Genomic DNA, 23,591 nt, shown 5'->3' with positions numbered 1-23,591 from the left:
GGCATGAGATCCCATTACAGATGGTTGTGAGCCACCATGTGGTTGCTTGGAATTGAACTCAGGATCTCTGGAAGAGCAATCAGTGCTCTTAACCGCTGAGCCATCTTCCTAGGCCCCTGTGTTCCATTTCTTTATGCCCCTCTCTCCCCAGTACTGACCAAAGGCTAAGCATGCTTTTCCTGGCACTTAGAGTTTTGTCACTAGTTCCCCCATGCCCTTTACCCTTTTGCCATGTAGACACGAAGTCTCACTCCCCAATGGCGTGGCTGTCTCCCCATCTCCTTTCCCTTCTAGCAGCTGCCCACATTTACAGCTTTCCTGCCTGGTTTTTCTCTAAACTCTAATAAAGTTGTTCTCAAGTTTCCCTTTCAGCCAATTTCTAAATTCTTTTATTAATAAGAGTAAGGTAGTGGTGGTGCACGTCCTTAATCCCAGCACTTGGGAGGCAGAGGCAGGCGGATTTCTGAGTTCAAGGCCAGGCTGGTTTACAGAGTGAGTTCCAGGACAGCCAGGGCTACACAGAGAAACCGGGTCTTGAAAGGAAGGAAAAAAAAAAAAAAAAAAGAGTGAGAAGGCTCTTCTGGAACCTTCACCATCTTGTAAAATGGTGTTTCCACAAAGGTCTTGCTGCATTCCTGAAACTTGTGTGGCCTGGAGTGGCTGACCTGGTTCCTTATTTTCTTCATTTCCTTCCCCATGAGTTTTTGAAAATTAGGCACTTTCCAAAGTATATGTGATCGGACTCCACCCAGTGGGGGAAAAGACACAGTACTCTGGAGTTAGGATAGAAACCCATCGTATTTCCTGCTATGTGCTTACTGCTTGAATGAAGTAACACACTCTTTTGCAAAAGTAAATGCTGTCTTGCCGATGATGATGATGATGATGGTGATGATGATGATGATGATAATAAAGAAGAGAAAGGCACTTCAGGTCAGGGGAATAGAATGGTAAGAAACTATAAGAATGAAATTGCAATGTTCAGCTGGAAAACAGGCAGTTAGCTATTGCAAGAAGCCAAGGCCCAACGTAAGGAATCATGACAGAAGGGGCTCATAAATTGAGCCAGAGCCACACATAAACAACATGTTTTGAACATTGCAGGTGAATGTATATATATATTCCCCAGTTTGGGTTTGATTGATATTTCCTTCTGATTAGGATCGGCTATGTAGATATACCAACTTCTTCATGGTTCATATAAGAAAATGTACAAAATTGATTGTACTTTCCCATATATTTCCTGTATATTAGACAACATGTTTCTCCATTGTAAAGTTACTGTCTTTCCTTTTAAATGTTTATAGGGAATTATATAACGAGCTATGTAAAGAGATGGTGAACTGCAAAAGCCCTTTGATTCAGCAAGTGAAAGAGGAGACACACAAAGTCCTCGGGTGTTTACTGATTCCTTTATAATAAATAACAATTAAAAATAGCCTGTATTCCTATTGTTAGTGTATTTGGTTTAGTAAATTATTCATACAATAGAATGCATGCAGTCACTAAAAGAAAAGTGTATTAGTAACAATAAAAATAAGTCTACAATACAGTAAAGAAAGCAAGTAAATACATTGCATTATATGGTCCAGTTAAAAATATATTTTATAAATTTGTGTGGTATATGTGTGCATTTGCACATGGGCTGTGTGGTGGCCTGAATAGGTTCGGCCACCATAGATCCATGTGTTTGAATGCTTGGCTCATAGGGAGTGGCACTATTGGGAGGTGTGGTCTTGTTGGAGGAGGTACATCACTGTGTAGGTGGGCTTTGAGATCTCCAATGGTCAAGCTTCATCCAGTGTGGAACAGTTTCTTTTTGGCTGCTTTCCGATCATGATACAGAACTCTCAGTTCCTCCAGCATCATATCTGCCTGTACGCTGCCATGCTTCCCACCATGACGGTAATGGACTAAACTTCTAGAACTGTAAGCCAGTCCCAATGAAGTGTTTTCTCTTATAAAAGTTGCCTTGGTCATGGTGTCTCTTCACAGCTATAACACTGACTAAGACAGGATGCATGTTGGGAATCAGAGGACAACTTTGTGCAGTTATCTCTCCCCTTCCATCTCTACATATGTTCTGGGACTGAGGTCACCATGTTTGGAGGGCAAGCGCCTTTACTTCTGAGCCATCTTGCCAGTCTTCTCAATATATTGTATACATATTAGAACTTGGTGAGCCTTTTCCAGTTGTGACCCTTTTTGCCTGTGAACCTACTTCCCCAACCTTAAGTATAGAGGTATATACAACAGTATACAAACCAGCTGTTAACTGACAGTAAATTCCAAAGACCTTTACTTTGGTTCTTTAGGACCAGTACGATGGCTCAGCCGGTAAAGGCACTTGATGCCAGGCCAGCCTGTGTGTATTCATTGGGACTCACATGGTAAAAAGAGAGAAAGAACCCTCCAACTTGTCCCCTGACCTCCAAATGCCTGCCACAGTGTGGGTCAACACAGCATGCACACACTAATTTTTTTTTGTGTGTGTGTGTAGAATAATTTTTAAAGGATAAATATTTAAAATATATTTTAATTCATGTGTATGTATCCATGTGAGTATATGTGTGTGTACAGATGACCATGGGAAGCAGAAGAGGGAGAAGGATCCCCAGGGGCTATAGTCACAGTGGTTGTGAGCTACCTTACACAGGTGCTGAGAACTGAATTCAGGTTCTCTGCAAGAGCAGTAATCTCTCCTAAGTGCTGAGCCATCTCTCCAGCCCCTTGAAAAATTTAACATAATCCTTTTTATTAAAGATAAAGCAAATTTGCTCTATTGAGACATGTGTGCTTGTTTATTCTACATAAAGAAATCTTGAACTGGGTGTGGTGACTCTTGCCTTTAATCCCAGCACTCAGGAGGCAGAGGTGGATCTCTGTGAGTTGGAGGCCAACCTGGTCTACAGAGCAAGCTACAGGACAACCAGGACGAGGACTACAAAGAGAAACCCTGTCTAGAAAAACCAAAGAACAACAATGGAAGACAGACAGACAGACAGACAGACAGACAGACAGACAGACAGACAGACAGAGAAGAGAGTGGGGCTCGGGGAGGAAAGCTTGGTTGAATATTTGACACTATAGGTCATAAAGTATCTTTAGTTTTTCATAGTTGATTAGTATCTTGATTTATAATTGTCAATGCTGAGAACACTGTTTCTCATGGTACAAAATAGCAGAAGTCTCTCTCTATCTCTCTTTTTGTCTTTTGTCTTTTTCAAGACAGGGTTTCTCTGTGTAGCCTTGGCTGTCCTGGAACTCACTTTGTAGACCAGGCTGGCCTCGAACTCTGAAATCTGCCTGCCTCTGCCTCCCAAGTGCTGGGATTAAAGGCGTGTGTCGCCACTGCCCAGCAGCAGGAGTCTCTTTTGGTCTGTTTTAAAAATTGTTGGAAATTCTGTCCAATCCAAACCAAAGTCCACTTAATAATTTTTTAAAAATGGAATTAAAGTCAGTAACTCAAAACAGCAATGCCTGGAAGCAAATATTCAATTCTCCATGCAGAGTTCTAGCCACCATAGGATTGCTGCTATTGAGGCTAACTCAATCCAAAGACAATCTGATTGGATACATGATGAAGAATGACGAAAGGAGAATACCAGATGCCTCTGTCTTCTGTAAAGGAACCACGATGCTTAAGAGGAAATACAGTGAAAATCCTGTAAGTCACAACACACGACGGTCTCCAGCAGTTGTGTTTAGGCAATTTGTTGCTGCCTATGTGACAGCACCCACAATGCAGAGTGTATGTGCAGTGGATGCAGGCTCAGCTGCAGAGAAGTCTGATGCACAAGCTGTGCGTTGCCTTTAATTCTGAAATAACTTTTGGTTGTTAGGCTGTCAAAAACCGCTTACTATTGCCAAATATTTTGTTACTCCATATTTAGAAGTTGAGAACCACAGTTTAGGAAGCTGGGATTTATACAATTATATGTCATATCCAAACATATACGCATATGCAGTCACTAATTTTCTTAAATGTATACTTTTTTTTTAAAGATTTATTTATTATATGTAAGTACACTGTAGCTGTCTTCAGACACTCTAGAAGAGGGCATCAGATCTTGTTAGGGGTGGTTGTGAGCCACCATGTGGTTGCTGTGATTCAAACTCTGGATCTTCGGAAGAGCAGTCGGGTGCTCTTACCCACTGAGCCATCTCACCAGCCCCAAATGTATACATTTTTATTAGAAGTTTTATAGTGGTTGTACAACAAAAGTTATTCAAGAAAATATGAGCTTTTCTGGTGTATTAAAGTGGAAAAGATTAAAAAAAAAAAAAAAAAGACATAGCATTCCTCTAGCAACAAACACAAAACCGGCACTTCTGTTGTCTACTGATTTCGTGTGTTTGAAAGATTTAGGCTACCGGTTTGTAACTGATAAACTCTAAAGCCTTTTAATCCTTGCATTTCTTCTCTTTTCTCTTTTGGTTTGTTTTTTTGAGACAGGGTTTCTCTGGGTAGCCCTGGCTATCCAAGAACTTGCTCTGTAGACCAGGCTGGCCTCCAACTCAGATCTGTCTGCCTCTGCTGCTAGATCTGAATGTTAGGTTTAAAGTCTGGCATGTGCCACTTCTCGGTTAACCCGCCTCAATTCTTGATTGGTGGAATTCTCTCAAACTATAAAATCAGATAATATTTTTTTTAAAAAAATCGTCGGTATTGAACTATCTGGCAGTTACTAGCACTATGTAGTCCAATAGCGGGCTGTGGAAAGATATGAGGAAGGGCGGATTTCAGTCCCAACTCGGCCCATTGATATATTTTTAAGAATGAGCGTATTTCTTTCCAGAGAGAAGCGGAACTCAGAAAAGGGAATTACTTTCCAAGAAGCTCCCGGCGAGCCAAGCAGAGGAATCCACGCCCTTCCCAACCACCTGTAAGTGAATGAAACACTGAAGGCTCAAGAATTTCACGCTCGGGGTCCCGACGTCACTCCGGAGGCGCCCAGAGGACAGAAGTGGGGTGTAGGGTCTCCGCGGACCCCACGTGGCGTCGCCGCCACCGCAAGCCTTGGGGCGGGGCAGGCGGAGGCGGCGTGAGGCTGCCGGGCGGGGAGCCACTACGCGTGCGCGGTGAGGGCGGGGCTGTCACTGTGTGGGGGGGGGGAGGTCGGCCGGACCGGAGGGAGGGGCGGGGCAGCAGGTGAGCGCGCGCTGAGGGGCGGGGCCCTGGCCGCGCGTGCGCGGAGGGGGCGGGGCGCGCTGCGTCGGGGCGGGCCCTGGTCGTCCCGGTCCGCCGCCTAGGCCTGCGATCGGAGCTCCTCCCCGGCTGGGTCCCTCTCCCCTCCCTTTGGCGGTTCCTCCCTCCTCCGGCAGCCAGGCAGCATGGCGGCGGTGGAGACGCGGGTGTGCGAGACGGACGGCTGCAGCAGCGAGGCCAAGCTCCAGTGTCCCACCTGCATCAAGCTGGGCATCCAGGGCTCGTACTTCTGCTCGCAGGTAGCCGCCCACCCCGCGCCCCTCCGGTCCTCCGCCTCTGGGCCTTGTCGCCTCCCGCTCGGGCCTCCGAGCGGCCCGGGCCTCGGGAGCCGGCCGCCGGCGCTCGTGGGGGCGGAAGCTAACCTGCGGCGGGTTCGGGCCTGGCCTCCGCGGCCCCGTGGGCGGCCAGGTGTGTGCGCAGGTAGGGACGCGCCGGAACCAGTAGCCCATGACCTCCGCCCGAGCCGGGGTCGGGTCTGGACGCCGCTGGCCGCGCTCCCGGGGCTTCTCTCCGTCCGGTGTCTGCAATCCTGGACGGAGCGACCTGCCGGGGGCCTGGGGGTGGCCGCAGTCTCCCGTAGAGGAGAACTGGTTTCAGCCTCACTTCTTTTGTGTTTTACTACCGTGCTTTGACATTTAAGTAACTTTGAGTGTAGGCGTGGAGAGAGGTTTGTGTAATTCATTCTTTTCCGTTGGCATCGCAGATTATTAATTTGAGAACCGGTAAGGTAAAGAGATGAGTCACTTCTGTTACTGAAGTTCCTGGAGTAGAAAGGACAGTCCCCTCAGGGGTTGTGCTTTAAGGCTCCGATGTAGTTTTTGTGCAACTGAGCAAACCCAGCACTGAGTGGGGCCCTGACAGAAGTGTGTGTTTATTGAACAGTATTTGTGTCCCGTTGTGTTCCTAGACTCAGAATCTGGCAAGGCAAGTAGTAGATGGTTATTAGGCTCTTAGTTACAATTTGTTGAGGACAAGAATATAAGTACTTTGATAATAAACTGACAGGTTCCTGGGAGAGGGGAGTTAATAGTCCAAAGACCTTGGCATGCTAAGTTCCCGAGTTCCAGTGTTACTCTATACAGACTGAATGAAGATACACCTTTCATTCTGTATTGTACAAGATTGTGCTGACAATGAAATTAAGGAAGACCCTGTAGCCCTATCATTTAAGACGTTTTGTTGTTTAAAGGATTCCAGTACAATTTAATGCTGGTATCTAGATAAAGTTGAAGAAGAGTAATTATGTCACCAGTGGTAGTGACACATGCCTTTAATCGCAGCACTTGGGAGCCAGGCAGGCAAATCTGTCAATTCTAGGTCAGCCTGGTGTACAAGCAAGTTCCAGGACTGCCAGGGTTCCTTAGAGAAACCCTATCTCTGGGGTGGGGTGGGGGTGGGGGGAATAGTTATATGAAAATAGCAAAACCAACTATTTCCTAAGATAAAGTAGATGGAAAGATAAAATAAGATAAAGCCTATGATTAAAAGCCTTAGCAATTGTAGTAAATGATTGCAAGAGACCTTCACTATTGTATGGTCTTGCTTTTAGAGAGTGTATGACCCTTGACCTTGCTGACGTCACTTTCCAAGCTTTGCACTTGGAGGAGAGAGATGAGTTGCTTGACCTGAAAATAGCCTTGGAGCTATCAACCTGGTGCAGGGCCTCTTGTTGCTTTAACCTTTTCCAGTTTAACTTACTGAGTTCTGTGTGGAATCTGGATTTAAAACAAAAATTTGCTATGAAGAAAATTGTATGCCATCTGAATAGATCAATGTATACAGTATATATACAGGTTTTTAAAGTTGAGAGGCACTAGGTGTGGTGGCATATACCTTTAATCCCAGTGCTTTGGAGGCAGAAGCTGACAGAACTCTACTAGGCCAACCCACTTTACTTAGTGAGTTTTAAGGCCAGCCCTTGCCAAATATAAATAATGAGACTCTTATCTCCAAAAAAAAGAAAGAAAACGAACAAAAAATGTCTGGGCTGGAGAGATGGCTCAGTGGTTAGGAGGGGCTGGAGAGATGGCTCAGTGGTTAGGAGGGACTGGAGAGATGGCTCAGTGGTTAAGAACACTGTCTGCTCTTCCAGGAGACCAAAGTTCAGTTCCCAGCACCACGTGGTTCTCACAACCTTCTCAGGCACCAGGCACATAGTGCACAGGCACACTTGAAGGCAAAGCATCCAGACACATAAAATAGAAATGAAATCTTAAAAACCACTAGGCGGCATGCATGGATTAATGTCTAATGACATTAGCTCCCAAATTGATTATCCAGTACCAAGAGGTCAGCTCAGAAATCACATACACATTAGGATCGTTATATGGACTGAGGGTCATATTTATATGTTTAGAAACACACACACACACACACACACACACACACACAATTACAAAGTAATAGAGGCCATGAAATTAAGAGCAAGGAGGTTTATGGGAAGGGTTGGAGGGAGGAAAGAGAGGGGGAAGACAGTAGTTACAAATTGAGGAACATATCAATGCTTAAAAGCATACTGTTCATCAAGCATAGGTGGCCTTTGTTGGAGAACATCCAAGATCTCCATGAGTGTAGTCTATGCTGGAGTTTGCATGTGTACTAGTATTACTGTGATCCATGTAATTAAATATACCCAGAGTAGCTCATGATGTCTTTCTCCATTCCTGTTACCACCTCCCATGGCTAGTTTGTAAAATTTGTCACTGAGTCTGATGTTGTAGTTCATTTCTCCACTGTAATTCCTCACTTTATAGACAAACCGCTCAAACAGAACCAGACTAGGTCCTCGTATCGAGTCACTTTTCCCATGGTTGGGTCATGTGTATTCAATAATGAGTTTCTTACTGCTCTAGGTGTTCTGACTTCACAGTTAGAGCAGCTCTTCTCACTCTAGGTGGATTGCCTTCTGTAGCCACGGGCTGTATCCATATTCTTTACTTACCCAAAATATTACTTGTCCTCTGGAATCACACCTCTTCTGTCAGCCCCAGGAGAGACCTTGATGGAGTCACTGTAACTTTTCCTAAACACGGTTACATGGTGCTGAGCCTAAGGCTTTTCCTCACCACTGGGCAGGTTTCTTCCCTTCCTCTCACTCTTCAGTTCCCTAATACTGACCATCTTGTCTTTGGAACCAAACCAAACCAGATTACCTTTTTACAGCATCGTGACACTTGTGTGCCGTGTTAGTGACCTGCAGTCACGTTACGTGACACTTGTGTGCCGTGTTAATGACCTGCAGTCACGTTACCTGTTAAGCAGTGTCCTCCCTCGATCAGGTGAGCTATCCTCCTCATGGCCCAGTGTTCCTTCCCGGTCACTGTACTCTGTAGGCATCCGGTGGTCAGCACATTTGAATGAATAACTGTCTGAAAAGGAGAACGGCTTCTCTGTGGTGTGACATTGTGTATGTGACTTCTGGTTTGCGTTATCTTTTGAAAATGGGAGCACTAAGAATTCTTATCATATGGTTTTGATAGGTGAAATGAATAGGTAGGGCATCAACCAGAAAAGTAAACTATAAAAATAATTTTAATAGCCGGGCAGTGGTGACGCACGTCTTTAATCCCCAGCATTTGGGAGGCAGAGGCAGGTGGATTTCTGAGTTCAAGGCCAGCCTGGTCTACAGAGTGAGTTCCAGGACAACCAGGGCTATACAGAGAAACCCTGTCTCGAGAAAACAAAACAAAAACAAAAAAAATTTTAATAAAAAATTAAAATATTTTTATCTGAGTTTTCATTTTAAGAAATTTTCTTCCTTTAATGGAATAAGACCCATTATCTGAAGGTTGTGATGTTTGTATTACTAAATAAGTAGCAGTTGTATATACCTTTTTTTCTTCACCTGTAAGTTTTTTTTTTTTTGTTTTTGTTTTTGTTTTTTTTTTTTGAGATAGAGCTGAGGTTTTTTCATTGTTGTGAAGTTCCTTATGTCAGTATGTGCTCAATTCATGAAGTGAAGGATGAAAGGAGTGGCCTGCTGTAGAAAGTGGGATTCTACACTTGAATTATCTTTTTAAAGGATGGATGACATAAAAATCAACATAAAGTGTCTGTTGATTGTGACTGAACTAACATTTTAGTTCCTCCCCTCCCCTCCCCTTCTTTCATTCCCTTCTCCTTTCCTTCTTCTCTTCTCTTCTCTTCTCTTCTCTTTTCTTCTCTTCTCTTCTCTTCTCTTCTCTTCTCTTTCTTTTTGTTCTTGGGCTTTTTGAAGCAGAATTCCTGTGTAGTCCTGGCTGTTCTGGAACACACTCTGTAGACCAGGCTGGAACTCAGGCCCCAAGTGCTGGGGTTAAAGACGTATTCCATCTCGCCCAGCTAAAATGTGAGTTTCTTGACTGCTGTTATTTAGCCAGGTAATTCTGGTCTGTTCATTGTCTTGCCCTAAGCCAGGTAATTCGCTGAGAAGGAAGTAAATAATACACTACTGTTTGTGGCCATCAGAACTTAGAAAGTCAGTGGGAGGGGAGGGCATTTGCATTGATGCCTGGGTTTCAGAGTCTTTGTGCCTCTGTCCTTGTGGGTGGATGGTACCATCCTTAGAGTTGGGAAGTTGGGTAGTTACTATAGAACATGGAGCTAGCTAGCCTAGTGTCTGTAAATGATTTCAAGATGCTTATCACCTTATTTGTTTATCATGTGTGAGAGTGTTGGATCTGCATGTATGTTTGTGTACAGTGTGAGTGCATGGTATTCTTGGAGGTCAGAAGTGGTCATCAGATCCCCTGGATGGTTAAGGATGGTTGTGAGTCCCCATGTCGGTGCTGGGAACGAACTAGGGTCCTCTGCAACATCAGCAAGTGCTCTTACCTCTTGATGAGTTGCTCTGACTCCAGCCTCAGGTATTGAAAACAGACCGAAAGAAGTAAAAATATTTGAGAATAAGTATTGGTTAGGACATTTGGGTTAAAAAAAAATTTTTTTTTTTTTTTTTTGAGATAACTCTCATTTGTGTTCAAGCTGGATGTTCCCTAAGGGTTCCTAGCTTAGCCTAGCTTTTTATGCTGGAATTGCAGGCATATGCCCAACTTATATTTTGGGCAAGTTCTTAGAACTCGTTCTTTCAGAATCCCAATGACTGAACACTAAGCCCTTCGTCTAGATTACCAGTCCACACTAGATGTGCATGCTGACGAGCTGGTTGTCAGCCTGCACTTCCTTCCCTGCTCGGTGATGCTCCTGCCCTTGGTGGATTGGCTCACATGCCTCGACCTCAGAGAGATCTATCTGCCTGTCTGCCTCCCGAGTGCTGGGATTAAAGGCGTGCGCCACCACGCCCAGCTGGTAAGACCTTTTTTTAAAGCTTCCTGACAGAAGAAGCACAGAGGAGGAATGGTTGTTTTAGCTTACAGCTTTTTTATTTTACTTTATTTATTTATTTATTTATTTATTTATTTATTTATTTATTTGAGATTTATTTATTTCACTTATATGAGTACACTGTAGCTGTCTTCAGACATACCAAAAGAGGGCATCAGATCCCATTGCATATAGTTGTGAGCCACCATGTGGTTGCTGGGATTTGAACTCAGGACCTCTGGAAGACCAGTAAGTGCACTTAACGGCTGAGCCATCTCTCCAGTCGAAGCTTACAGTTTAAGAAGGGATATTGTCCATTTTAGTGACATATAGTCACTAAAGCTGGTGGGCCAAGCATGGGGTGGGTTGGTCACATTGTATCTGCAGTCAGGATGTGGGACCAGACATCAGATCTCAAGTTTAGCCTCTAGTGACCTACTTCATCCCACAGGATTCATTCCTAAAGGTTCTACAACCTTACCAAATAATAATAATAGTTAGTTAGGGAGTAAGTGTTCAAACACTGCAGTGGTGGGGTGGGGTAGGAATACTCGTATTAGGTATTGAAAGCACTATGTACTCTGTGCAAATGCTCTACCACTGAACTAAAACCCTAGCCTTAGATTACTTCCTGAACTGATACTATGAGTTGATGTCATTTATTAAGCCTTCTCTAAATATTTGTATTACAAACCTTTGTGTTTTAGTCTGTGTATTTATCTTTATATTTTCGAGGTAGTCCTGGCTGGTGTAGATCCCACCTGCATGTCCCTCCAGAGATGTGGGATTAAAGACCTGTACCACTGCCTGACCAATAACTGTTCCCTCTGTGTAACAGTCCTTAAAATGTTTCTGATGGAGGAAGGCCTGACACGGATTTTCTTGTTTGCTCTTTTAGGAATGCTTTAAAGGAAGCTGGGCCACTCACAAGTTACTACATAAGAAAGCAAGTAAGTAGCACTGTGTACCCTATGCCCTTGGCCTTGAGTGGAGCCTTGTCTTAGTGTCAGGACTCCCTTTACTTCTGAAAGTATGTGTTTGAGTGTTCTGAAAGAATGAGCCTGACATCTGGAATTATTATTTTTTGATAATATGTAATAAAATATGTGAATTAGATCTGCTTAATCTTGTTTCATGGGTTTAATATGAATATATGAGATCTTTGCTAAGACAGGTGGATCTAGCTTGTCTAGTACCTGGTAGTGCCCTAATCTTTTGGCGCTCTCTCGTCTTTGCTAGAGATGTATGCATGTTGTAGACTGAGGATGCAGTACTATTTCATGTTATTTGGCCAGATCTCTGTTGCTCTGTAGCTGATAATGATCTTAAACTCCTGACCTCCCTGTTTGTCCCTCACAAGTGCTGGATTATAAGCATGTGTCACCATACCCTGTTTATTTTGGGGGTATCTTACATGACTGTTTCTTAGCTATGGTCAGCCACACCAATGTGATGTTTATTCAGGATAGTCTTTCTGTATCAGCTCCTTCCTTACCCTGTAAATTTAGTCATTAGTGTGGCTGCCCTGAGACAGCCTGACATGGTTACCTGGAGATTGACAAGGACTTGCTATGCATAAAGTGGTACCATCTGATGGAATTAGGCTTGCCAGGTAGTGTGTGGTAGTTGGTGTAAGTGTGAACTTTCTGTCTTAATGATTTTGGTGCATTGTATTCCTCTGCCTGATTCTAGGTGTTAGTTGGTCTAATAACATGTTAGATTGCTTTACCAAAGTATCTGAGGTTAGCCAAACCAACTTTGAAGGAAAAGGAAATAAAAATACTAAAAAGATATATTTTTCATAGTGGTAAAAAGCATTATTTGTGCTTAGTGAGAGTTCTGGGTTATCCAGGGGAGGAGATGTCTATGACATAGTGTAAGCAGAAGTTCACCAGAGCGTAAAGGAAGAGATTAACTGTTTTTGGTTGTTCCCTTGAGTGGATGTGTATGCCTTGGAGGTCATGTATTTTGGGCCGTAGATTGAATGAAGTCTGATGCTCTTTGGCACACTGCCTGTATCTTATCTGGACCTATGGTGCAATGTCCTTTGCTTTCATAGCTGTTTACTGAGTTTTGCCTCCAGCCTCAGCTCATCTCAGGATCATTAGGAGTCTAGTGCTTGTCTAGCCTTTGGGGCTCAGATGGAATGGATCCCGAAATGAAAGCTTACCTAGACTTGGAGGTGTGAATTCCTAGTGAGCTCTGTGGACAGGTTAGGAAAGAACTTGCTATGTTTCAGCTCTTGTTGTCTTGATGGCTTTGTGTTATTTGTCTGCGGTCTGCTTTCAGTTCTCCTTTGAAAATAATGGTGCTTGTGAAGGGCCGGCGTGCTCCTCAGCAGGGACTTTGGGTGTAAAAGGGCTCCTTCTCCTTCCTCCTCCCTGGGAGTGTGGCTAAGCAAGAACCTTTGAGTCTGTTGTTGTGAATTGCATTTATCATTACATGTGGCATGTGTGGAAGGAAGTCAAGATTTTGGAGGGGGATATGGTTTTCTTCTACCATGTGAGGTATTGGAGATATATAAGTTCAAATATGACTTGAACTTAATGATCCTCCTGCCTTAGTCTCTCAACTGCTGGGATTACAGAGTTGTACCACTGCGCTCAGTAAATCTTGATTGTTCTAATGTAGATTTAAAAAGACATATTCCCAGAGGTTCCTGTTTCAGACAAAGCACTTCATGCTAACTCTACCTAAAGCACGCATCAGTTGTCATTTTGAAGAATTTTCAGTAGTACTTGAATCTAGTGACAGTGAATGGAGTCTGTTTTTGTCCTGGGTTCATAAATAGTTTTATATTGACTGAAAACCTTCACTTAAAAGCCAAGGAATGGTTAAATTGTTTTTTATGTAAGTTTGCTTTGGGGTGGTTTAAATAATAAGAGAATAGAATTCAGCTGTTAAATCTTATTTCAGATGGGAAGGTTTTGCTCCTATTCGATATCTTAAAATTAACTTTGTATGAATTGACATTGTAGAAAGCATTTCCTTACCACCGAAAGCTGTTCTGTTTGAGACTGTACAGCGTGTGTCTAGGGGGTGCTTCTTCCCCGGCAGTGAGATCTGAGGCTTTGTCAGGTTAGATTGGATGCTTGCTGGATTTTGTTCCACTAAGTGAGAATTAAAGTAAACTGCTGTTCAGTAGCCTACTGTCTGAAGCATTCTTTTCTCTCCTTCTTTTCACATCTGTCCATCTCTCTTTCTTCCAGAAGATGAAAAGGCAAAGCGAGAAGTATGTTCCTGGACTGTAGAAGGTGATGTTAACACTGACCCATGGGCAGGCTATCGGTACACCGGTAAACTCAGACCACACTATCCACTGGTGAGTATGTAATTAGCTTGTAACATTGTGTAAAACAATTTCCAGTTTTCTGAGATTGGTGCTTATAAGTTTTATTCCAGTAGTGAATCATGGACAGGGTTGCTTCCAGAAAGAAATGAACGTTCTAGCTCTCGGGCCGTATCATCTAGGAGCTAGTAGGGATGGTTGGCAGTTGTGGAAGAAGTGGAATGTTTTTAGATGTAAAGACTAAAACTTTATTAATTTTATAGAAAAATAGTGTATGCTATTGCTTTTCTACAATTTTTTAATATGACCCATCGTAACCTAAGTATAATGGCTTAGTTACCACTCGTATCCCTTTCTGTAGGACTCAAAAGTTCTTTTTAGTTGTTTGAGAACTTCATGCATAAATACAGTGTGGTTTGATCAGGCTCAGCTCTAACTCCTCCGTTGTTTCTCTACTACATTTATCTCACAACTTCATGAACTTTAAAAAACTGACTGAGTCCGCTTAGTACTGCCAGTGTGACATGGGTGGGCCGCTCACCAGAGCACAGGCACATTGTCAGGGACTCATTCATACAGACATCAGGTGGCAGCTGCCAGGGCTGGGACTTCATGAGGCCTCCTCCACCATACTGCAGTTTTGGCTGGTTTGATCTTGCACAAGTTGTGTGCCTGCACTCACAGCTATTGTCAGGTCTTGTGTGCAACAGGCCTCTCAGGTACAGTAAATGCTGTCTTGCTGCAGATGTCCACAACCTCTGCCTGGTTGGGGAAAGCCTTAAAACCAATGATAAATAGATTCTGTACTCCCAAAGCATTTGTGCCACTTTTGAGGTAGGTGCATGGAGTGAGGCTGCTCATTCCTCCAGCTGGAAGGGCTCCTAGCGGGGTTGGTGTTGGTTACTTTCCCCTGCCTCGCCCCTTCCAGAGCTGGGAAAGCTAGCCAGTAGATGACGCTTTCCCTTCAGTTCAGATTGCTTTCTTCATAGGACTCAAGAGCGAGTCATTGTTTTGAGACAAGGTCTCTCCATATAGCCCTGGCAGTTCTAGAACTCGCTATGTGTAGACCAGACTGGCCTTAAACTCACCTGCCACTGCTTCCCAAGCGCTGGGATTAAAGGCGTGTGTAACCACATCCTCTGGACATAAGAGTTTTAATGTGAGAAGTCACTTGTTGAAATTTGCTATCCTTGTATATTTGATTGGCACCTTAAAAAAACAAAACAAAACAAACCTAAATATGTCTTTAGTATAAAATCTGGACAACTACCAGATACATAAGGAAGTCCTGATTCTCCCTCTAGGGCTGCTTACTATACTCTGGGGCACCTCTTTCTTACTGTTACCAGCTTGCCAGTTTGGAGCAACAGGGTCCCTGCTGCTGATTTTTAATTTTTTTTCCTAAGATTTACTGCTTCTAATACTTACATTATTACGTGTTTATATCTCTGTGCGGGTATGAGCACATGAGTTCGTGGATCAGGAGAGCTCAGAGGTGTGTTGGGTCGGTCTCTCTGGAGTTGGAATTCTGGGTGGTTGTCAGCCACCTGATGAGCATGCTGAGAATTGACCTTAGGTTCTCTGAAAGAGCTGACTCCTAGACACTGAGCCGTCCGTCCGTCCGTCCGTCTGTCTGTCCATCTGTCTCTCCAGCCTTGGGTCTAATCTTAAAGCGTGGACAGCCTGGACCACTCTCCTTCTTTCTCAAACATATGTGCCACTGAGGCTAGAAAATAAACTTACTCTCAGTGAGCGAGATGAATGTTATGATGCCAACATGTCAGCCAAAACTAACTATGAAAAGCTTTGACTGGAGCTCTTGAGTTGTCTTCCCAGTCTTCTTTTCGTTGTTAGTTAACAGGTGTTGACCTTACTTCACTATTGTTTTTAGATGCCCACACGGCCCGTGCCCAGTTACATTCAGAGGCCGGACTATGCTGACCATCCCTTAGGTAAGTCCTGCTTGACCCATCTCCACACTGTGGGCTTGATTATCGTGGCCAGGACATAGAATGTAAACATTGTCTCTTTTTTTAAAGCCACATTAGAACATTTAAGGTAAAGATTTTTTCCTCACTAGGAATATATCCAGTTCTGAAAACAGTGTTTATGTGGCTATTAAAGACTACATTAAAAAAATACTATATTTTGTGTTAAATGAGCTGCCAGATGGGAGGGGTAGGTTTAGTTTTTTTTTTTTGCTCTTAGCTAAATTAAGGCAAAAGTAGATTATGAAGGCCTGAGTGAATGCTGTACTAAAGACCTTTGGGCTGTGGCAGTATGAGAGAGACTAGTAATGGTGGTGTAACGGTAGCTGTGGTGAGCGCGACGGTGAGAATTCCTTAATCGTAACTGATATTTATTTTTGCTTAACTATGTGTCAGGCACCGTGCTAAGTTCTTTGCACGTGTTACTCCATTTAATACTTTCAACATTTCTGAGGTAGGTTCTGTTGTCTTCTCTATTTTATAGATAATATTAGTGAGACATGCAGAGAAGATGAGTAACTTGCTACCCAGGTCAGTGGACTTAGTCTCTGACCTTTGGACTTGTACAGTATTTAGGTTGGACTAGGGGCTAACTGATTTTGCATGTCAAAAATGAGAAATGGTTGAATATCAGCAGTTTGACTTGATTTATTTGTTTATTTTAAAATTTAAAACATTTACAAATTTTTGGTCTTGACATGAGCTGATCTTACTATCTCGTCCAGGCTGACCTCACATGTAGTCCCCTTCTGTCTCAGCCTCCTGCGTGTGGGATTACATGTCTGTGTCACCGTGTGCACATAGTGCGCCTGTGTAGAGTTTAGTGAGCTGCCTGGCTCTTTAGACTCACGGATGGTATTATATTTCTATATATGTAATCTCAAAATTTTGTTAAATTCATTGTAGATAAATATAAGAAAAAGGCAATAGGAATGATAGAATAATGTGGATATTTGTAATTTTATTATTCTCTTTTGAATATAGTAATAACTTATATTTTAAAAATATATATAACTTTAATAGAATAGTGCTCTGCATTAAGAAGTCCTGCTCCGTAGAGGTAGCTGCTTTAAGAGCACGCCTTAGCTGCTGTGAATACACATCAGGTCCAGCGCTGGTTAAATGCAGAGTGAACACACCACATATCCCTTTTACAGTCTAGTTTTCTTTTATTGTGAATCTATTGCCTTGGATGTATTCCATATGAGTTCATGTAAATTCTTTGGTTCTGTAATTTTAATTTCATTGTGTGGGTGTATCATAATTATCAACTAGGCCCCTACTAATGAGTGGTTACATTAGATTATTTGCAGGGTTTTGCTTCTGTGAATTTGATTGTAGTTTCTATTTTCTGTTTTCTATTATTCTATTTTATTCTATTTTCTATTTTTTATTTTGAGATTCTAGAAATTTCAGAGATTTTGCCAGTTATTACTCTCATGAAAAACGTGAGCGCACTTCTCTGATAGAACATATACTGAAATTGGAATGATTCTGTGAGGACCAGCACGGTCCCTGTGTAAGGGTGACATACAGTGGTCCAGTTGAGAAAAGCAAACAGGAGAATTGGCTTCTCTCCCTTTGTCTCCACATTGTTTGCTGTCAAGTTTGTCTTTATAAACCTGAAAGTTGAAACATTATATATATTTTTGTAGCTTGCATCTTTGAGTTATAAGGTTTAACAGCTTTTCATGTATTAAAAGTCATATTTCCTATCCTTTTGAGTGTCTGTTCATATTTGTATCTTCTTTTTTCATTAGACTACTAGACCTCCCAATTTCTAAAATATTCATTATACATTAACAATGATTTATATGATAGAAATGTTTTCTCCTCAGCTGAACACTATTTTGTCATTATATAATGACATACTTTCAGCGTTTGTGTGTGTAGTAAATGTGCCTTGTATTATTGTATTTAATTCTTACATGTCTTTGGTTGGTGTTTGACTAATTATGTGCCATGGCCAAACTTGGCCGTTGGAAATGTGTTCATATGTCTGTGCCTTGTTCCTGTCATCTTTGCCTTTTTTCAGAATTTTCCTGAGTAGTGTATTTTTTTTTTTTTTTACTGTATTAAGTTTATAATAAGCTTGTCTTGATTTCTAAAAATATTTTGTTGGCATTTTTAATTAATTAATAATATAGATTAATTTTGGAAGAATTGATATCTTGTGTTTTGTTCAAGAATAGGGTATGCTTTCTGTTTTATTAACCTTTTGTGTATTACAGTGGCATTTTCACAGTTCCTTTTTGAAGCTCTTATTTTTATATTTGTTCTGGGTATTTTAGTGGGTTTTAGCTTGTTTGTATTCTGGTAAAGTTACTGCTTTTGACATCTTAACGGCTAACTTGAAAAATAATCATTTTCATCCGTACACCAGATGCTTCTTTTCTTCTTGGGCTATGTACTATCTGAAATCGATGAAGCTTTTATCTTTTCCTTTAAGTTTTGTTTTTTTTTCTTTCTAGTTCAGCCAGAATAGCATTGTGCTACACAATGATCATTCTGTGGTGCTCATCTTGATTTGATGGTTATACTTTAAGATGTCCATGTTATGAGGGTTATCATTCTGGATAGTCATTCATTTTCTAATATTGAATTAGTAGCCCTATCCTTTGATGTGAATGGGGCTGGGGAGCCAGCCGAGTGGTTAGCAGCTCTTTCAGCCCTGTGACTTCTGCTTCAGGGATGCCGTCCTCTCCCTGGCCTTCACGCGCCAGCACACACTGGGGCACATACAGAAAACACTGCAGAAATATTTGTATGTGCGTTTTCTATTTCAGAGAATGCAAACAGGATTGATTTGTTACACACCCCTCCGTGCCAAGATTTTGAAATAATTGCTGTGTTGACTGTTTCTTTTTCTTTTTCTTCTTTTTCTTTTTCTTTCTTTTTTTTTTTTTTTTTAAAGATTTATTTATTTATTATATGCAAGTATACTGTAGCTGTCTTCAGACACTCCAGAAAAGGGCATCAGATCTCGTTACGGATGGTTGTGAGCCACCATGTGGTTGCTGGGATTTGAACTCCAGACCTTCGGAAGAGCAGTTGGGTGCTCTTACCCACTGAGCCATCTCACCAGCCCGACTGTTTCTTTTAAGTTTATATAAAACTTAATTAGTTTAGACTAATTTCATTAATGAAGATTATTTGGGCAGTATCTCCCAAATTTTTATTATAACCTGAGTGAGAACTGGGTTTTATGACCTGATCTCTGTGCATGAGAACAGTAATCAGATATTTCACAGCAGTATTTACCTGGGGCTGTATAATATAGAATCTGATACTTTGTATTCCTTCTTCACCTTTCAAATGTGTGTTACAGCCTACTAAAAGTCATAAGATAGGTTGGAGAGATGGTTCCTTGGTTAAGAGAGCACTGCTGTTCTTCTAGAGGACCCAGGTTCAATTCCTAGCACCCCCCTGATAGCTTACAACCTCCTCTAAGTTCCAGGGAACCAGATGCCCTCTTGTGGTCTCCAAGACCATCAGGCACGCATGTAGAATATCTGTGCACATGAAACTAAAAGAAAAAAAAAAAAAGCAAAAAATCCTTAGGATTTTGAGTAGTTTGAGTGGCATTGATTGGTTCTGGTTTTACAGCGTCACTATAGTTGATTAGTTGTTGGTATGTAAAGGCATCGTGAAAACAGGCCACGAAATCAGTGCCCTGTGCTGTGCTTGTCAAACGCGGTAGTTAGTTAGTGAGTCCAGCCATGTACTTACTGCCTGCGTGTAGTAAGTGCTCTGTAGACAGTCAGTGATTCCTAGAGGAACTTTTAGACATTTTTTTCTTTATAATTTCTTTTATTTCCTTTTTGTGTTGGAAATATTAAGAAAATAAACTACTATGCCCCCAGCACCCCATGTAAACTAGTACTGTGCATAGGAGAGTCAGTGAATAATGTGCTGCTGAATTGTACTCTTCTGTGTGTTGCGGTGTTACTCACTCATTTTCCATTCCAGGAATGTCTGAATCTGAACAGGCTCTTAAAGGTACCTCTCAGATTAAGTTACTCTCCTCTGAAGACGTAGAAGGGATGCGACTTGTGTGTAGGGTAAGAGTTACTTTTTCCTCACGGGTAGGGCAGGGTTAAGAGCACAGATGGGGAGTCTGTGATTTGTTCACATTGTAAACTCTTACAACCCATCCCTTCTCACTTTCAAAACATCTTTTTATATTTAAATAATCTATTTTAAAATAAAGCTAACAGCAGGTCATCTGTAGTCATTTTCTTTGATCAACTTGGTATTTGTTTGCATAAACATTTACTGAACTGAAAAGATTGAAGGATGAGCATGGCTTTATTCTGCCCTCCACTGGCAGCATTATTATTATTGTTATTACTACTACTATTATTATTTTATTTGTTGTATTTTGAAGGGTCTCTCTCTGTAGTCCCAGCTATTTTAGAACTCACTGTGTAGCCCAGGCTGGCCTTGAACTCAGATCTAACCTGCCTCTGCCTCCTGAGTGCTGGGATCAAAGGCAAGCACCACCATGACTCCTGGCTTTTTTGTTTTTTTGTTTTTGTTTTTTTTGCAGCATTATTTTTAAAGAGTGAACGTTTTATGATACTTATCATTCTGTAATTACAAATGTTGTAGCACAGGACAGAGTGCAAGGCTCCCACAGGTTAGACTAAAGTCTTAGGAGATACTGTGGAGTCTGGAGGGGTGGCCGGGCTAGGTAGCTGGAATCACGTGCGTATATTTTTTCTAAAGAAGAAAAGTCTTAGATGTTGACTTGGGGCATTTGTGTAGTCTTTGAGAAGTGATTTAATGCTAATTATTTGGAGAATTTTATATTTTTTCACTTGCCTTGATTTTTCTGAGGAAATCACTGTTTCCCTTCATGCTCCCCATTTTAGAAATGTCAGATTAGACGTCAGTTGATTTAAGATATCAATCTTCATAAGTTTATTAGGAAGTCTGTTTATCCTAACTTTTATATAAATTTGTTTTTACATTTATATATTTCTAACATTTAATATTGCATACAAAATGATATCAGATTATTTCATTTGATTGTTTTTTCACAAAATCAAGGACAGTACAGTGTATAGGTTCTGTTTGATTTCATCTTGAGTGTACTTAGTTTTCCTTTCCAGCTTGCCAGAGAAGTTTTGGACATTGCTGCTGGGATGATTAAAGCGGGTGTAACTACTGAAGAAATCGACCACGCTGTACACTTAGTAAGAACTTTACTTTCTTATTTCAGAAGCTTCAGATTATTAGATTATTTAAACTTCATTTTATAATGCCCCAAATAACTTTTAAACTAATTTAAAAGCTTATTTTTGCATTGTTTCAAATATGTTTAGCATTTCTATAGCTTTTATATTGGTAAATACATTCTGACAATTGCAGTTGAAAATCTTTGGGAAAAAAATAACTTTTGAGTTTGTAAGGACGTGTTTGTATTCTTTATTCCTTGCTACTGTTAGCAAATTGGGAGTACTTAGTGTAAGTGATCACAGTGATGGTTTAAAGTATATGGGAGGATGTGTGTGGCTTCTGTGCAAACATTGCACTGGGCAAGGACTGGAGTATCTATAGATTGTGATTGCCAGCCAGGAGTTGAGGTATCAAGTCCTCCACAGAGGATTTAGGCAGGACGGTGTCTGAGATGCTGAGATCTGAGAGGGCACTTAACATAGCTTATTCTGAAACCCCAGCCTTTTAATTCAGCTTTTGTAGAAGTGACTAACCAGTGTTTCCAACAAACTATACTACTATGCCAGGTGTTCTGAAATACAAAATAAGCTGCAGAAACTTGACTAGAAATAAATATTCCTTTCATACACACAGAAAAAAGGCAATGAACAGATGAGTTAGAAGAATCCAGTCTTAGTCAGTGCTCTCTTGCTGTGAAGAGATGGTGCGACCACAGCAGCTGTCACAAAGCGAGCATTTAATCTGGTCATGCTTATAGTTGTAGAGGGTTAGTCCATTCTCATTGTGATGAGGGGAAGGAAGAGGGAGAGAGAGAGATAGGATGCCAATGACACACTTCCTCCAACAAGGCCAGACCTCATCCTCCACAATTCCAACTCTGGTGTCCACGCATTCAAATAAGCCTATAATGTTTATTCAAACCAAAATAGATATCTTAAAAAATCTCACTAACAAGGCAATAAATAGATCAGATAAATATTTGTATATATGACACAGTTTTTTTTTTTTTTTAAATAAAGATTAGAGTCTTTAAGATGTGGACTAGTGCATCCATCCTATGTCTAAGTTCATAGAAAAGTGTTAAGTAGTTTAAACACTGGGTTCTAAAGATCTCTTTATCCGTCCAATGTATGAAGTAAGGGTAAGGATGAAACTGACATTTCCATGCTACTTCGATGATGATGGTATTGTAAATGGGGACAGCTTTCCTGAAAGAATTTGACCATATGACTTGCGCTTTTAAAAGCATTCTAAAAATTGAAAATGTTGCTGGAGGGTTTTTTTTTTGACAGTTTGGAATTTATTACATTGTTTGGTTTGTGTGGGTGGGAGATTGATATGTGTAGGGTAGGTCAGAAAAAACTCTAGAAAGTTCCGCCCTACATGGGATCCCGAGGATGGACCTCAGGCTGTCAGGCTGTTCACACATGCCTCTGCCTCCTGAATCCGCTGTTTCGCTGGCCTGAGGTGGATTTTGATTTGGGTGCTGTATATAATAATATATCACAAGTTGGCATTTTGAGCACTTCGTGTGTGGGTCAGGTACCTTCACATTTAGTCATTTGATGTCTCCAGCATCCGGAAGTAGGTGCTACTGTCACCTCCACTTTATAATTATCCCAGGTCATGTGACTTACAGAGGACGGAATCTGTGATACGATAACTGCAGAAGTACTCCTACATCAGGGAAGCACCGAAGGGCTGCTGGTGCTTTCGGTGAGGGAACTTCAGGTAGACTTAAGGTAGAACTTTAAGTAGACTAACTACTTAAAGATTTCTAGAAGTAGTGGAATTGCTAGTAGAATGATGGACTATTCCACAATTAGTACTTTGTACAGCTAGCCGTTAGAACGTTTCTAGACTGAACCCCACAGTAGAAGGACACAGAACTTAGAGCACTCTGACGGCTGCCGTGGGAAGACTCAAGCAGCTGTTTCCTAAGTCCACGGGATGTAACGATAGCAGAAGTTGCAGTGGGTACTTTGCCATTTCTTAATTACATACATACTCATTTTCTCTTTGTGTGGATGTAGTGGCCTTAATATAAGAGGCTGTTGAAAGCGCCTGTTAGAATGTGTTATTTTTTTCTGAAAATGTTTCACAAGCAGAAGCTGTTAGAGTGGAATCTTCATATGACATTTGTATATATTTGTATTATGTCAATTTGATTCTCTTTTGCATGAAAACCAGAGGACTGGTTTGCATACAGTGTATTTAATTGACATATAGCCTTCTAGACACTGAGAAAGATACTGTCTGCCAGCTAGGCGTGCTCTCATCATATGCCTATAGTCCCAGTTTCTTGGCCTGTAAGATCTAAAGAAAGCCTGGGGCAGCAACATGGCGTGTGAGTACGTGTGTGTGCGTGCGTTTAATTCATGCACAAACACATGCACATACATACTTATAACTATACACCTATCAGTATTCTCAAGTAGGAGATAATATTAGATCTTTTTTTTTTTTTTTTAAAGATTTTATTTATTTATTATATGTATAAGTACACTGTAGCTGTCTTCAGACATTCCAGGAGAGGGCGTCAAATCTTGTTACGGAGGTTATGAGCCACCATGTGGTTGCTGGGATTTGAACTCTGGACCTTTGGAAGAGCAGTCGGGTGCTC

At 41.5% G+C, this 23,591-nt stretch overlaps 1 protein-coding gene across 1 annotated transcript in view; it reads left to right on the top strand.

The window, feature by feature from the left end:
• Nucleotides 1–5,270: 5,270 nt before the first annotated feature.
• The window catches only part of Metap1 (methionyl aminopeptidase 1), a 32,395-nt gene continuing 14,074 nt past the window's right edge, over nucleotides 5,271–23,591 (top strand). Inside the window, exons 1-6 of the mRNA XM_021196246.2 lie at nucleotides 5,271–5,448; nucleotides 11,409–11,460; nucleotides 13,720–13,832; nucleotides 15,691–15,751; nucleotides 19,757–19,848; nucleotides 20,902–20,985. Coding sequence (XP_021051905.1) covers nucleotides 5,335–5,448; nucleotides 11,409–11,460; nucleotides 13,720–13,832; nucleotides 15,691–15,751; nucleotides 19,757–19,848; nucleotides 20,902–20,985 — 516 coding nt within the window. The 5' untranslated portion in view covers nucleotides 5,271–5,334. The remainder of the gene's footprint in view (nucleotides 5,449–11,408; nucleotides 11,461–13,719; nucleotides 13,833–15,690; nucleotides 15,752–19,756; nucleotides 19,849–20,901; nucleotides 20,986–23,591) is intronic.

The sequence above is a fragment of the Mus pahari genome, chromosome 4 (genome assembly GCF_900095145.1).
Source record: "Mus pahari chromosome 4, PAHARI_EIJ_v1.1, whole genome shotgun sequence".
NCBI classification, from domain to species: domain Eukaryota; kingdom Metazoa; phylum Chordata; class Mammalia; order Rodentia; family Muridae; genus Mus; species Mus pahari.
This window is presented reverse-complemented; position numbering and strand designations above follow the sequence as displayed.